This window comes from Mauremys reevesii, linkage group 4 (assembly GCF_016161935.1).
Source record: "Mauremys reevesii isolate NIE-2019 linkage group 4, ASM1616193v1, whole genome shotgun sequence".
In the NCBI taxonomy this organism is placed as follows: domain Eukaryota; kingdom Metazoa; phylum Chordata; order Testudines; family Geoemydidae; genus Mauremys; species Mauremys reevesii.
This window is the reverse complement of record NC_052626.1, coordinates 115,325,570-115,340,980: the sequence shown is the minus strand read 5'-3', so window position 1 is coordinate 115,340,980 and position 15,411 is coordinate 115,325,570. Positions and strand designations below refer to the sequence as shown.

Here is a 15,411-nt window from a genome sequence, read left to right as displayed (position 1 = left end):
TTTTGTGAGTCTTTCGTGCCGGCTATTTCCCCTGAGCTCACAGAGCCAACTCCCTAAGATCTAACAGAACTTTTCCAGGTTCTGTGACACAAATCGCTGAGAGCACTAAGGGTGGAGTCATCCAGCTCAGTCAGTGATCCTGTGTAGTCAGGGACCTGCCCACCCCTAGTTAATCTCACCTCGATGATAAATCCTTTCTCTTCCAACTTGTCCAAGAATTCCTTCCTCTTAGCATCCTTCTCGCGGTCAGACTTGTGTTTGTCACATACTAGGATGAAGTCCCACTTCATCTGGTTCTGGCCAAAGGAAACAGTCCAATGAAATCAGCTGGTGGTGGCATTGCAAGGGATATCCTTACAGCTTCCTTCGTGTGTGCAGAGACTGGACTCTATCTCATCAGGCCAGTCTGGAGGGCCCCTAGGATTCCTTCCCAGCGGGAAAAGGGTGAGGGCTTGGGGCGGGGGGCTCCCATTGTTGCTGGGAGTACTGGTTACTCTGTCCACAAAGTCAGAGCAGGGAGATCAGGATGGGGAGTGTCTCCCAGTGGGCTGGTGAGGATGCCCTGGAGACTTTTGCAGCAGTAGTTGAACAGGGAGGGAGAAGCAGTCAGACTGTGGTGTGGATCTGCAATTTGATGTCACGTGGGGCTGTGGTGTGCTCACACCATAGCTTGAATGTAAGGGCTGCTGCAGCACTGGACAGGAGGATCGTAACTCACCGGGACCAAGGGCTTCGTCTCTTCTGACTTCCAGGAGCAATTTTCTCTTAGCTCAATTTTATCCTGCAGCAAGAGGGAGAGAATGAAAAAGGAGAGGGCATGGAACATTCCATGGGATGGCATCATCTCACACACGTACCTAGTGTCCTAACCCACACTCTGGGAATGCAGGAAATATGCCTATAATTAAGGTCTCCTGGGTTAGAACCTGCATCCTCCTGCTTTAAGTAATGGGGGGAAGTTCTTAAATGAGAAGGGGAACCAGTTCCAGTTGGGAAGAGCAGGTGCCCAGGATTTCACACCATATTATAGCTTAGAGAGGTCCCCCTTTTCTGTTAAGTACAGAAATAATAAGAACTCTTACCAAGGTACAGAGTCTTTCATCCCCAAGGACTTTGCTGACTACACAAAGATTTACCCCTAACTGCTTCTGGAAAGCAGCCACCACAGGAAGTGGAAGAGAGAAGCTGTTTAAGGGCACCCAGCAACACTACACACTAGGTTAGGACAGAAAATGAAAACCAAATCATGCATCCAAACTGCAGCTCCAGAGAAAATTCTAGCTGGGAAGTATTTCAGAGATATGGCAGGAAGTATAAACAAGGTGACAGGAAGCCCCATCGGAGAGGCATGTGATTGAACTGCAGGAAAAAAGGATCAGGAGGAGAGACCGAGGAGCTGATTGATTGCACTGAGGTGCTATCTGAACACATGGGATCCAATTAAACTACATAGGAAGGAAGCAGAGAGGGAGGGAAAAGATCTATTTACATTTTTCTGGCTTTGCTTCTGGTTACTTGTTGGCTGACCTGGAGAAGAGAAAGCAGGGATAAGGGATGCAGATTGTTTAAGCAGGCAGAAGTGGATTAAGGTTCACCTTTGCGCATGCATTTTCAAATGATTAGTCACGCTGCTTAAAGTTCACTTCTCCTCCGAAACTGTTTGTGTAAGAAAGGTCAGCAGATCTGCTTTCTCTGTATATTTCATTCATACCTGCTGGCTTTAGTTATGACTGCTTCTTCCTTCAGTTAGCCCTGCACAGCTGCCAAAGCTAAGAGAGAGGAGTGAGCTGGATTCTCTTCCTGCTTGTGTATCATCAAGAGAATTGCTTGCCACTTTCCTCATGTGCAAGAAAAGCCCTTGGAAGCAAGAGGGCTGGACAGGTGTTGCTGGGGGCAGAATCTGAAGACAATCAGGTTGTACAGGTGTGATTGAGGATATAATTGACCTTAGAGGTTGGTTTTAATTGGCCTGCAGTATATGTGGTAGTTGGGAGATAGAGTCTTCTGAATACTAATGCTCTGTCACTGACTGTCATCTGGCCTTGAGGAAGTCACTGCACATTTCCATCTCAGCTGGGGTGACAGTAATATTTTTCCACATCACTGGAGTGTTCTGAGGATGAGTTAGTGGTTGCACTGAAGTGCAAAGCACTGCACAGAGGTTAAGTATTCTCGTATACTATAATGCCATGGGGGTGGAGAGGGTTAGTTTCAGGGCAAGGTGACTAGTGCTAGAGACTGAGTCACTCACACTGTGCTCTGTCCTGTAGACTTTACATTTGTAACCTTCCTTAAGGACTGCAAGTGTACAGCATCTCTAGGGAAAATATAACCAGCTCCAGCGACTCCTAGTCAATAGTGTGATGATTAGCATACGCTGTTCATAAGCAGCCAGTAGCTCTTGCTTCCTGTGGCCTGAGATATTTGTGAGTCTACATAGCAGGGAAAGAGAAAACCATGATGGATCATTATCAAACCCTTTAATAACCTTGAAAAGGCCAGCAGGGGTCCAGAGATGCAGCCCCTCCCAGGGCAACCTGGGAAAATCAGGAAAGGAACCTCCAGCTCCTTGGCTGGTGTAAATCAGCAGAGTTCTGTTAACTTCAACTGAACTGTGCCAATTTATGCCAGCTGAGGATCTGGCCCCAGATGTCGTCTAACAGCATGTGGCTCCCTGCACCAGTCAGTGTCTTGTAGTGCGCCACGTTTGTTTTCCAGCACGGCCTCAGCCTGGTCATTGTGACAGTGTTTCGAGCTGGGCAGACAGCTTAGATGTGGGGGTGGAAACAAAGAGGCCAACCAGAAACTTGGCTGCAATGTGTGTTTGAGTGGTGCTGCTCTTAAGGAAGAAGAAGAGTGCTAGCCAGAGAATGGCATTTGTTTTCAGTCACAGCGGGAAGGTCATTGTAAATCTTTATGAAAGAACTGAGTGAAGCACAATCTGTGGCTCACATGGCTCCTTTCTGATAAGGGGACAGGGCCAACCTTGGAGAAAATCTGTGATCACTTGTTCTGAAGAGGCGGGGCAAAATTCTCCTCTCAGATTTGCTGGGTTTCTGCCTGCTGAGTTCCTGACATGCGCATCTACCGCTGGCTGCAGTATGGGGAGAGAGGAAATTCTAAGTGGACCTCTCAGTGATATGTGCAGCCTGGGTCAAAACCCATGAAAGTTAATGGAAAGAGTCTCATTGCCTCCAATGGGCGTTGGATCAGGCCCATACAGAGAGCAGCACGCCCCGGCTGAGTAGGGGCGGCTCCAGGCCCCAGCACGCCAAGCGCGTGCTTGGGGCGGCATGTTGCGGGGGGCGCTCTGCCGGTCGCCGGGAGGGCGGCAGGCGGCTCCAGTGGACCTCCCGCAGGCGTTCCTGCGGAGGGTCCGCTAGTCCCGCGGCTCTGGTGGAGCATCCGCAGGCACGCCTGCGGGAGGTCGACCAGAGCTGCAGGACCAGCAGACCCTCCGCAGGCACGTCTGTGGGAGGTCCACCGGAGCCGCAGGACCGGTGACCGGCAGAGTGCCCCCCGCGGCGTGCCACCGTGCTTGGGGCAGCGAAATGGCTAGAGCAGCGCCTGAGGCTGAATACTGCCACACAGACTTGAGAGGAGAAGTTTGCCCTCCATATACCAGATTTATCTGCCATCTGGTTATTTAAGCAAATCTTATGGATCCTTTTGGCGTATTGGAACTTGAAAATAGGAGTGGTGGTAAGAATCGAGGCCATATTCTCAGGCACTGTACATAGGCAAAGCTTCATGGATCTGTGCTTATTTACAGCAGGATATGACTGGGATTGGTCTGCCTTCAAGATGCAGGACTAAAGACGTGATTTGACTCATTGTCTGTGATGTGCAGAAGGAAATCTGCAAGCAAACTCCTGAGCACAGTGGCAGTTAATGCGCTCTTCTCACTGATGAGTCCACAGCCCTGAGCAGCAAGACAGTCTTTGATGTTTATTTTAAATTGTGAAAGTGACAAACAGGGGTAGCTGCACTATCCAGAGATCGAGCAGAACAGGCAGATTGCCTACCATGCTTCAGCATCCATGTGAGTATCTCCACACTCTGAAAGACACTGTGAAGTAATGACAAGTGACAGCACTAACATTATGCTTGGCAGAAAAACAGGTATTTGCTCCTCTGCAGAATGATTCACGCATACTTGGGTGTCACCATTCAAAGCCCTAATTAGGGATAGCAGGGGATGAATCCATTCAAAGGTAAATTAAATCCATCACCTTCATGCCTTCAAAGACAAAGTGCATTCAATTTATACTCAATGTCCTCGAAAGCAGTGTCACTTATGGAAGTGTGTAGGAAATAGAAGAGGAGCAAATCAACCTAGACTGGCTGCATGTTCAGTACATAATGCATGGCCAGTTTCTTACAGCTCTGTGGTATAGGGGTTCTTTACTGCACACATACCACCTCTGCAGCAAACCATAGCTTGTTTGATAGGGGTATGGCCAAGGGGACCTTAAAAAACTAGCAAGGGGCTCAAATGACAAAATTGCAATCTGCATTTCAAATGCTCCAAGGTTCAGCAGGGTTTAGATCTAGGGCAGGGGTAGGCAACCTATGGCACGTGTGCAGAAGGTGGCACGAGAGCTGATTTTCAGTGGCGCTCACACTGCCCGGGTCCTGGCCACCGGTCCGGGGGCCTCTGCATTTTAATTTAATTTTAAATGAAGCTTCTTAAACATTTAAAAAACCTTATTTACTTTACATACAACAACAGTTTAGTTATATATTATAGACTTATAGAAAGAGACCTTCTAAAAACATTAAAATGTATTACTGGCACGCAAAACCTTAAATTAAAGTGAATAAATGAAGACTCGGAACAGCACTTCTGAAAGGTTGCTGACCCCTGATCTAGGGTTTTGGTTTCAGTGTGTATAAAGACAGGAGCCACTTGTGAAATTCAGGTCTGGATTCAGAACCTCTCCCAGAAAGTTCAGGACTTAGGTCTGAACCAAAATCCCATCTCAGAGGCCCTACGCTCTTTCCAATGGGCCTTACAGGTATGGTTGACACTGCAGGTCTAAATCTGCTCTCACTTGCACCACTGCAATCCCATTGGCCTCCATGTGATCACACCAATGTAAAGGAGAAGAATTTACCCCTTCCATGAACTACTGATACTTTCAGAAATGCTTCCACAAAAATCTGTGCACCAAATCCAGATGTGGTGTGAGCAAGTTCAACTCCATTGACGTCTGTGGAGCAGCCCCTGGCTTCTGCTTCCATCTCTTGTTTATGCTGAGTTGCTCATTTGTCACAACATGAGGTTTGTTGAGGCAATGAAAGAGCAGCCAGAAACAAAGGCTTGAAGGGCTGAGGGAGCCATTCGGAATGGAAGTGCTGGTCCAATAGCAATGACTGCAGACTCAGCAGTGGAGAGCATCAGTCATAGACAGTTGCTTGCCCTCACTGTCCGCAGTCATTAAACTGGGATGGCATGTGACACATCCAGCAAATTAACGAGGCTCAAATTCAGGAGCTTCTGCTGGACTAATTACCGATCTGTATATGTGCTCTCACGATGAATATTGGCCAGCAGATCTGCCTCCTGCATATTGGTGGCTCTCATTCGGGATCCGTGTGCAAACAACTCAAGTTGCCAATGAATGACCTGGGATGCGTGACCTGGGATTACAGAACCATTTAAAACAAACCACACTGCTCAGATGAATGTGAGGGAGGTTTCAGCAATACAAGCATTGGAGTTCGTCCCTTATTCCACATGAAACTTTCAGTTCCTTCCTTGTTAATGTTCTCTAACTTCCTGGTCCTCCACTCAGTGATTGGAACTGGAATCTTACGTCACACTTGCTTGCATAAGCAGCACTCAGCCCGTGTGCTAGAACCAGAAGAACTCGTCTGCCCACCATGCCCACTGGGGCAGCTCCTGTAACTGAGGCTCTGTGCCCTGTAACACAGCTGATGCTCTGGTGTTTGGGGAGTGGACAAGAGGGCACCACTTGACTTTGACTACATATGCGCGTGCCCCTGCATTTACTGGCTTCAAAGCCCAGACCTCCCTCCCCCCACCTCCTCCTGCCTTCCCACAGTGCTGGCAGGGAGCTCTTGGAGCCCTGAAATTGCCACTACAGCCCTCCCTTAGGCCACACAGTGAATTAATGGCACAGCTGGGAACAGAGCTCAGGAGTAGCTGGCAGCCAAACCTCAGCTTTAACCCCTAGAAAATACAGGGGAGGGGTGTGAGGGGCTTTAAGCCCTCTTTGTGCCTCCCAGATCCTCAGGCTGCTCTGCACCAGTCTGGTTCCCATGCTGCAAGTTACAGCAGCCTGAAGACTGCTCCAGCTTGCACTGGCTGCCAGTGGCCATTGGGAGTGCCAGGGCATGCAGCCTAGCAACGTGCCTCTTTACTCAGCCACAGCCCCTGCGCCAGACAAGGGAGAAGGGGGGCATAGGAGCACAGTGTCTTCACACCATCTGAGGGTGCCCTGATGCATCTGGCCTGCTGCCTCTCTAAGGCTCACCCTCTCTGGTTCCCTCTCAGCCTTATCTCTGTGTGACATATTCTGCTAAGATACCCCACTGTGCGGACCAACGTTTCAGCTGCACCAGTGGGTGCACAGACGAAGGGCTAGTCGCTACAGGTGTGCTGGCCACCATGTGTCTAGATATGCTCTGAGCAGGGTTAGATAATAGAAAACAGCTGTGGCCTGTCTACAGTGGTGTTCTACGTTTCTGCCCCTGGTGCAGCTCTAGCAGGGACAGGAATGGTGAGCAACGTTAAGTGGAAAAGGCTAGTGTAGCCGCCCAACTGTCTCACTTCCTTTGCTCAGGCTTCCCTCTCTGATTCCCTCTTGCCCCACTCTCCTTCTGGCTGCCTTTCGTTCACTGGCCCTCTCCTGAGCTGCCTGAAGGCTATTTCAGTGGGACAGCCTAATCTATCCCCGCAGCCCTGGGTCCTGATCAGCTGCTGTGCATCTGTTTTTCTGGAGTCACACCTGAATCGTAGCATCCCATGGCTCAGAGAACAGTTTTACATTAACAGAACGACACCAGAGAACTTCTCCAGGTCATTTACACTCCCGGTTAGGGCAGACCCATGTTTCCGAGGCCTTACAAGCAGCTTAGAGTGGGAAATGCCCCAGGCATCAGTTTCCTGCTAAAGTTAGTCAGTATAGAAATAATCAATAAATAGCAAATAAAATATTATGTGCCCTATTGGGCTAACTCCAGCCTCATTGCCAGCCGGAATAGATGGGCTGGGAATGGCGAGATATGGAGGGCTGTGGGAGGAATGCTTGCCCTAGGGGGCGGAGCTGTTCCAGAGAGGGACCCAGGATTTGGCCCTATGTGCAGTCGAGGAGGTTGGATTAGGGTGGCTGTGGCAATCATAACTCTGAATTGGCTAAGGTCTGTGTAAAATGTCAGCCCTAATTCTTGCCTTTAACAGAAGCTATCGTGTCTCTTCCCTGCCCCATATTTAGGGCCCTAACAAATTCACAGCCATGAAAAAACGTGTCTCGGACTGTGAAATCTGGTCTCCTCCCATGAAATCTGGCCTTTTGTGTGCTTTTACCATACACTATACAGATTTCACAGGGGAGACCAGCGTTTCTCAAACTGGGGGTCTTGACCCAAAAGGGAGCTGTAGGGGGGTTGCAAGATTATTTTAGGGGGGGGGTCACAGTATTGCCACCCTTACTTCTGCGCTGCCTTCAGAGCTGGGCAGCCGGAGGGCGGTGGCTGTTGGCCGGGTACGCAGCTCTGAAGGCAGCACCCCATCAAGAGCAGCACAAAAGCAAGGGTGGCAATACCATACCTCGCCATTCTTACTTCTGTGCTGCTGCTGGCAGCAGCTCTGCCTTCAGAGCTGGGCTCCCGGCCAGCAGCCACCGCTCTCCAACTGCCCAGCTCTGAAGGAAGCACCTCCGCCAGCAGCAGCACGGAAGTAAGGGTAACAGTACTGCAAAAAAAAAAAACCTACTCCTTTTTGGGTCAGGACCCCTACAATTACAACACTGTGATATTCCAGATTTAAATAGCTGGAATCATGAAATCCCACGACTGTGACATTGACCAAAATTAACCGTGAATTTGGTAAAGCTCTACCCAGATTGGAAGAGCAGCTGATCAGCTCCAGGACCTGGGAGAAGGTGAGGAAACATGTAATCCCCCTACCTCACTGTTAGCTTTAACCTGCACAAGCCCCATCCGCAGAATCCTGAAATATTCTCCTCCAAGGCTGAACTCTCACACATGTGCTAGCAGGCATCCCCCTTTCACATGTACCACATCTCCATTATCTCTAGCACATCTACCACGGGCCTTCAGAGGATGCTCAGCAGGCCCCATCACCTTGCTATAGGCCACAGAGCTCCTGTGCGTAGGCCCATGGGACTGCTCACACTACACTGATAAGGGCTATTCACGTGAGTGAAGTCTGTAGGATTATTAGGTCCCATTTATTTTTTTTCTTTACATTCAGGATGGTTTACGGCTGTTTTGGTACCCGAATGTCACAATGAAAATTAATGTCTCTGATCTTTAAGAATCATTTGCAACAAACAGTTTATCACCACACCACCTCCACTCAGCCTCAAGAAATTCCAAATTCTGAGGAAACTTCAGTTGAATTGACACATAATCCATTTGTATATTTCCCATTCATTCCAGTCTTCTTGGGAGATTCCAAGAGTTGTTTTGGACTAAGGAAAATGCCTGATCTTTCTTTCTTTCTTTCTTTCTTTCTTTCTTTCTTTCTTTCTTTCTACAGAAACAAAATATCTAACTTCTCCTTTTAGCTAAGTGGGCCTTTCCCCCTCACCTTAGTGTGTTTCAGCAGGTTCATAAAAGCTCAAAGGCCAGATCCTCCGCTGATGTAAATGGGCGACTCTCCACAGAAGTCAGCAGAGCCCTGCACTGAAGATCTGAGCCCAAGTTTCAATAAAATGTATTTCTCTAGAGGCCAATGGTTGCTTCCCATCCCGCCTTTCTTTCTTTGATTCCCCCTCCCTCCAGCAAACCGAAGTCCACATCATTTGAACGTAAGCGGAGTCTGTAAGCAAAACTGCTCGGCACCGTTGGGGATTTAGATCTCCCAACAGCTCTGGGCAGATGCCCTGGGAAACCGTGAAACTGCCATGCCGCGGAGTGCCGGAAAGGGGAACTCCGTTTGCGGGATGCGTTCCCAGAGCGGATCGCGTTGCTCCGGGGACTGTGGTGGGGGTGGGGGGTCTGAAGCTGGATTGGGAATCGGATCGGACTTTGCAAGGTCCAGAGACTTTGAACAACAGGCGCCGAGCGGTCTTACCTCCATCGTGGAGAGCCCGGAGCAGAACCAGTCTGCCCTCTCCCGAGATCGGGGCCGGGGCTGTGCGGATCCCGAGGCAGATCGCGGAGCCCGGGCTGCGGGAGGGAAGAGCGGGCTGTGCTCGGTTTCTCTTCCTCCGTCTCAGCAGTTTCCCAGGGGCTCCGCAGCTGCGCCAGGCTCTCCCTCCTTCCGGGCGGGGACGCAGCCTCCCGCGGCGCGGCGCGGTGTGAGGCAGGAAGGGAGCTGTCCTCTCCCGCACCTGCCGGGGGCGTGAGGATGGGGAGTGGCAAGGCCCTGCCCTAGGGAGCCTGGTGCTCAGGGTCCCACCCATCACTTCCAGCGGGGGAGCCTGGTGTCTTGTGGAGGGGGGGGCTGATTTTCCTGGGTGCTGAGCACCCAGCGCCCCCCACCCCGACTTCAGCGGCAGCAGGCAGGGCTCAGCCCTTGGGAGAACCTGACTCCAGGCGTCAAGCCCTAGTCCAGCTGAGGTCAAGGAGCGTTTTGCCATTGATTTCCATGGGGCCCGGATTTCCCCCATGCCTCTCAAGTTGGGCACCCAGTCAGTGGCCAGGCTTGCTGAAGGTTGGCCCCGCTGTCATGAAAGGGAGCAGGCACTGGGCAGAGGAGCGCGGCCCTCATCCAGGGGCGGCTCCCGTTCCCAGCACGCCAAGCGCGTGCTTGGGGTGGCATGCCGCGGGGGGGGGGCGCTCTGCCAGTCGCCAGGAGGGCGGCAGGCAGGCAGCCAGCCTTTGGCGGCATGTCTGCGGAGGGTCCACTGGTCCCGCGGCTCTGGTGGAGGTCCTGCGGGAGGTCCACCGAAGCCGCGGGACCAGCAGACCCTCCGCAGGCACACCTGCGGGAGGTCCACCGGAGCCGCGGGACCGGCGACCTGCAGAGCCCCCCACCGCGGCATGCTGCCGTGCTTGGGGCAGCGAAATGTCTAGAGCTGCCCCTGCCCTCATCCCCTCCATTCCAGCTTGTCCCGTTTTGTTGCTCTTGGATTGGATTAGTAGCTACCATTCTGCCCTAAGCCTCCTAGGCCCCAGCCCTTGGCTTCCTCCTTTCCTCTGTTGCCCGCCCTGTGCTCTTCCCCTGCTTCCTTCTTTCCCTAGGCCTTGCTGTAGCTCTTCCTCTGGGTTTTCAGCGGCTGTTTTCCCTCATTCAGAGAATCAGAGAAGTGTAGGACTGGAAGGGACCTCGATAGGTGACCTGGTCCAGTCCCCAGCACTCAAGACAGGACTAGTATTACCTAGAAAGACTGTCCCTGACGAGTGTTTGTCCAACCTGTTCTTAAAAACCTCCAATGATGGAGACTCCACAACCTCCCTAGGCAATTTATTCCAGTGCCTAACCACCCTGACAGTTAGGAAGTTTTTCCTAATGTCTGATCTAAACTGCCCTTGCTGCAATTTAAGCCCATTGCTTCTTGTCCTATCCTCAGAGGTTAAGAACAATTTTTCTCCCTCCTCCTTGTAACAACCTTTCCTGTACTTGAAAACTGTTATGCCCCCTCTCAGTCTTCTCTTCTCCAGACTCACACGTTTCTCTAACAGGTAATAATGGTTCGGACTTCCCTGTTCTTTCCCTCCATCTCACCCCTTACCCTGGCCTTTCTTTCTGTGCCTGCAGATTCTGTATTAGTACACCTCTACCCTGATATAACACGAATTCGGATATAACGCGGTAAAGCAGTGATCTGGGGGCTGGGGGGGGGCTGCACACTCAGGTGACTCAAAGCAAGTTCGATATAAGGCGGTTTCACCTATAACACGGTAAGATTTCTTGGCTCCTGAGGACAGCGTTATAGCAAGGTAGAGGTGTATTGGTATTTTGTTATGTATTTGTTCTGCAGTGTCATGGACCAGGACCCCATTGTGCCAGGCACTGCACAAACACAGAACTAAAGGAAGGTCCCTGCCCCAATGAGCTCACAGTCTATAGGTCTTCCCCATTTTCACCCATGCTCTTTCAAGATCTAATCCAACTCCTAAAGGGAGTCTTTCCATTGTCCTTAGAGGGAATTGGGTTGGACCCTCTGTCTCTCCTCCTCCAGTCTCTTTTCCCTTCCCACACTCGCTCATCTGTCCCATCCCTCTCTCCCTTTCTCACACCATCAATTCCTCATTCAGTCTTTCCTCTAACCTGTCCCCTCACTCACTCTCCATCCTCCTCAGCCATCATTCAGAGAGGGGAGGGATAGCTCAGTGGTTTGAGCATTGGCCTGCTAAACTGAGGGTTGTGAGGTCAATCCTTGAGGAGGCCACTTAGGGATCTAGGGCAAAAATTGGTCCTGCTAGTGAAGGCAGGGGGCTGGACTCAATGACCTTTTGAGGTCCCTTCCAGTTCTAGGAGATTGGTATATCTCCAATTATTACCTATTACCTAACCTCCACTTCTTCCCACCCATCATTCCATCTTCTGGCCCCACCCTCTTAATCATTCTTGCCACACACACCCCCCACTCCACCAAACACTCTCGCTTACCCTCCCTCCTCTCTCAATTATCCTTGGAGGGACTCAGTCCTCCTGGCTTTTTCTTCCCCTCCCTTCTTCATTAGCAGACTTGGACAGCAGCAGACCTATGGTGCCATGTTAAACTTGGGACTTTCCTGCAAATGGGATGCTTTGGGGACCTCCCCTGAAGGTAGGTTGCAAAGGCCAGCTTTGGTCCTGATTCTCTCTGGGCCCCCCACTGCCCCTTTCTCCATTCCACTGCTCTAGCCAGCAGTAGGCGGTCTGAGCCGCTCCAGCAAAGCCTCAGAAACCTTCCTCTCATTCTCCAGGAGCCGCGGAGGGGAAGGAATGGTGGGCCAGGCCCTGGAGGTAAGAAGGGAAAGGGATAAGCGGTAATTGGAGGATTTGAACTGGCTTCAAATGTCCCCTGCTTAAAGGAAATGATTTTTATTCCTGTCCAATGATTGTAGACAAGTTCACTGAGTCGGGGAAAAGAAGGAAACAATAAAACAACATGTCAAAAATGGTCCCGACGCTCCATCAGTAGGACTGGGGAGCTGGGCAAATCCCAGGCCTGCAGTCCATTGGCATGCATCCGGCCAGAAAAATCAGAGCTGCAGCTAGGGACACTGGGAACAGCAGTAGACTTCCACAGCTCTTTTAAAGTGTGTTGGGTGGGCCCAATCCTCCGCTGGTTTAAGTGAGTGTAGTCCCCATTGAACTCAGTGGACTTTTGCTGATTGATGCCAGTTGAGAATCTGGCTTTGTATTTTTATTAATGGACTTTTTGTGTAATGTGAAAAATTACAGAATTTCAAAGCTGTGAAAATCTCCTGCTGTCCTCCATGTCTCTGACTGAAGCTCTGATCACCGTCACATGGCCAGGCTGACAATCTGGCTGCTTCCTGCTGTGTTATTTCAGATTTTATTTGATATGCTATATGGGGCATTTTAAAGCAATAGTTATCAGTGACTTTAAATCATAAGTGAACAGTGACACGCTGCCAATATTTTAACCAGAGGCTCCCACAAAACTTTCCCCCTCTAGCCTGTGAAAAGCAGTTACGGTTTAAGTTTAAATGAAACTCGGATCAAAACCAACCAGAAGGCTGCCATCAAATCAAAGCTACCACACTTGCTGAGATGCTTCTGGCACTCCTGATTCACTCTCCTGCCAATCCTGCCTCCTGCTCCCTTCTCTTTACCAACAGCTGCCCCCTACCCCCAATGATTCTTGTAACCAACTTTATTAGTCCATTGGCCCCCTCCCAGCAGAGGGCCCAGACCCGCCTTCATCCACTCCTGCTGACAAACCCAATACATTGTGGAAGGGCGGAGGTATGAGATTTCCTAGAAGGGGGAAAAAGGGACAAGGAAATCTCTTCATTTGTTTTCAACAAAGCACTTTCTCATCCCCATGGAAGGAGACGTCACCACGAGCTGTACAGACTTAATATTAAGTGCATTTCCCTGGAAATGCTCTGCCCACGTTCCCAAAAAAATATTTTGAGTATTTAGAGTGTATGGCACTGTGTGCAAGGTGTGCCATCTGAAATACAGGGTGGTGATTGGGTGGCAGAGAGGGCCTGAAAGCCTTGTAGGGGACCAGGGAGTCAGGGGATGGTGGTTTTTGGAAGACTTATCTCACTCTGGCCACCTACTAGTTCACATAATTCTCATTCACACATGCACATTCACATATATAGGGGTGGAAATATTATACTGGATAGCTGTTCAACCTGATCCTTGGGTTATAGCTCTTGTGGTTAGCACCATGTCAGAGATGCAAAACTATTCTGCTAACTCAGCCTGGCTGCCAGACCAGGTGAATGCCTATTACAGTAGTTCCAAGCCAAAAGAGTTCAAAACCCATCTCTGTGATGCAGAGAACAAAAGGGTGAGAATTGCTGGGATAGCCCCAGAACCAGCCAAGCCCAGGAGGAAGCTTAGACTGAGGTGTATGTTATTTTTTAAGGGCTTGGCTACACTTGCAAGTTGCAGCGCTGGGAGTTACAGCGCTGCTCGTGCAGCTGTGTAGGGACAGCGCTGGTATGTGGCCACACTGACAGCTACCAACGCTGCAGTGTGGCCACACTTGCAGCATTTGCAGCGCTGTATGGAGAGGTGCATTGTGGGCAGCTATCCCACAGAGCACCTCGTCCCATTTTGGCGCTGTGGGTTGTGGGAAGGGGACGGAAGGGTGCGGGTCATTCCGCTTCCTGTCCCAACGCCCCGTGGTGCATCGCTTCGCGTCCCAGCATTCACAGTTTTTCCAGCCACGTTTGGCGCCATTGTGAGTCTCTTTCTGTTTTTTACTCTCTGTCTGTGAATCGCGATTTCTGTGGTAAATGGAGGCCAAGCTGCTGAGGACTGTGCTGATGAGTGTCGCCAGCACAACACGTTTGGCAGTTGAGCTCTTCCTTCAGCTCCAAAGTGACAGTGAGGAGTCCGACGATGATATCGAGTCGTCTGCCGCGTGTGACACTACAGTGCTTGTGGCATTCACGGAAATGCTCAGCACCGTTGAACGCCGCTTTTGGGCTCGGAAAACAAGCACTGAGTGGTGGGATCACATTGTCATGGAAATCTGGGATGATGAGCAGTGGCTGCAGAACTTTCGTATGAGAAAAGCCACTTTCATGGGACTGTGTGCTGAGCTCGCCCCCACCCTGCGGCGCAAGGACACGAGATTGAGAGCTGCCCTGATGGTGGAAAAGCGGGTGGCTATTGCAATCTGGAAGCTGGCAACTCCAGACAGCTACCGGTCGGTTTGGAGTGGGAAAGTCGACCGTTGGAATCGTGTTGATGCAAGTTTGCAGGGCAATTAATCGCATCCTGCTAAGAAGGACCATGACTCTGGGGAACGTGCAGGACATTGTGGATGGCTTTGCACAAATGGGTTTCCCTAACTGTGGAGGGGCGATAGATGGGACGCATATTCCTATTCTGGCACACACACACACCCCCCACCTAGCATCAGAGTACGTTAATCGGAAGGGGTATTTCTCTATGGTTCTCCAGGCGCTTGTGGATCACCGTGGGCGTTTCATTGACATTTACACAGGCTGGCCTGGAAAGGTGCATGATGCACGCATCTTTCGGAACAGTGGCCTGTTCAGGAAGATGCAGGCAGGGACTTATTTCCCAGACAGGAAGATCACAGTAGGGGACGTCGAAATGCCCATTGTGATCCTTGGAGACCCCGCTTACCCGTTACTGCCTTGGCTCATGAAACCCTATACAGGGAAGCTTGACAGGAGCAAGGACCGGTTCAACTACAGGCTGAGCCGGTGCCGAATGACTGTGGAGTGTGCTTTTGGGCGTTTAAAAGCCCGCTGGAGGTCCTTGTATGGTAAGCTAGACTTGGGGGAAAGCAGCATCCCCGCGGTTATATCCTCATGCTGTACCCTCCATAATATTTGTGAAGGGAAGGGTGAAACATTCAGTCAGGAATGGACCACCGAGGTTCAAGTCCTGGAGGCTGAATTTGCACAGCCAGAGAGCAGGGCTAATAGAGAGGCCCAGCACAGGGCTACAAGGATTAGGGATGCCTTGAGGGAAGAATTTGAGGCTGAAAGCCAACAGTAATGTTTGCTGCCTTGCATAGGAGTGAAGTGCAGTGGTTACACTGTTAGGATTATATTATCCCTAACATGATTTGCAGTGACTGT

General features: G+C 50.6%; 1 protein-coding gene across 13 annotated transcripts in view; it reads right to left on the bottom strand.

Moving 5' to 3' along the window:
* Positions 1 to 15,411, bottom strand: part of LOC120403848 (anoctamin-9-like) — a 106,559-nt gene that overhangs the window by 28,721 nt on the left and 62,427 nt on the right. For 3 of the 13 annotated variants that reach the window (XM_039535657.1, XM_039535671.1, XM_039535658.1), the window contains exons 1-3: positions 9,287 to 9,430; positions 719 to 781; positions 180 to 296 (exon numbers count right to left, since the gene is read on the bottom strand). In XM_039535657.1, coding sequence (XP_039391591.1) covers positions 180 to 296; positions 719 to 781; positions 9,287 to 9,292 — 186 coding nt within the window. In that variant the 5' untranslated portion in view covers positions 9,293 to 9,430. Of the gene's footprint in view, positions 1 to 179; positions 297 to 718; positions 782 to 1,082; positions 1,265 to 1,489; positions 1,528 to 1,711; positions 1,807 to 9,286; positions 9,431 to 15,411 lie in introns of those variants that run through there. The other 10 variants (XM_039535660.1, XM_039535661.1, XM_039535664.1 and 7 more) reach the window with 9 other exon arrangements.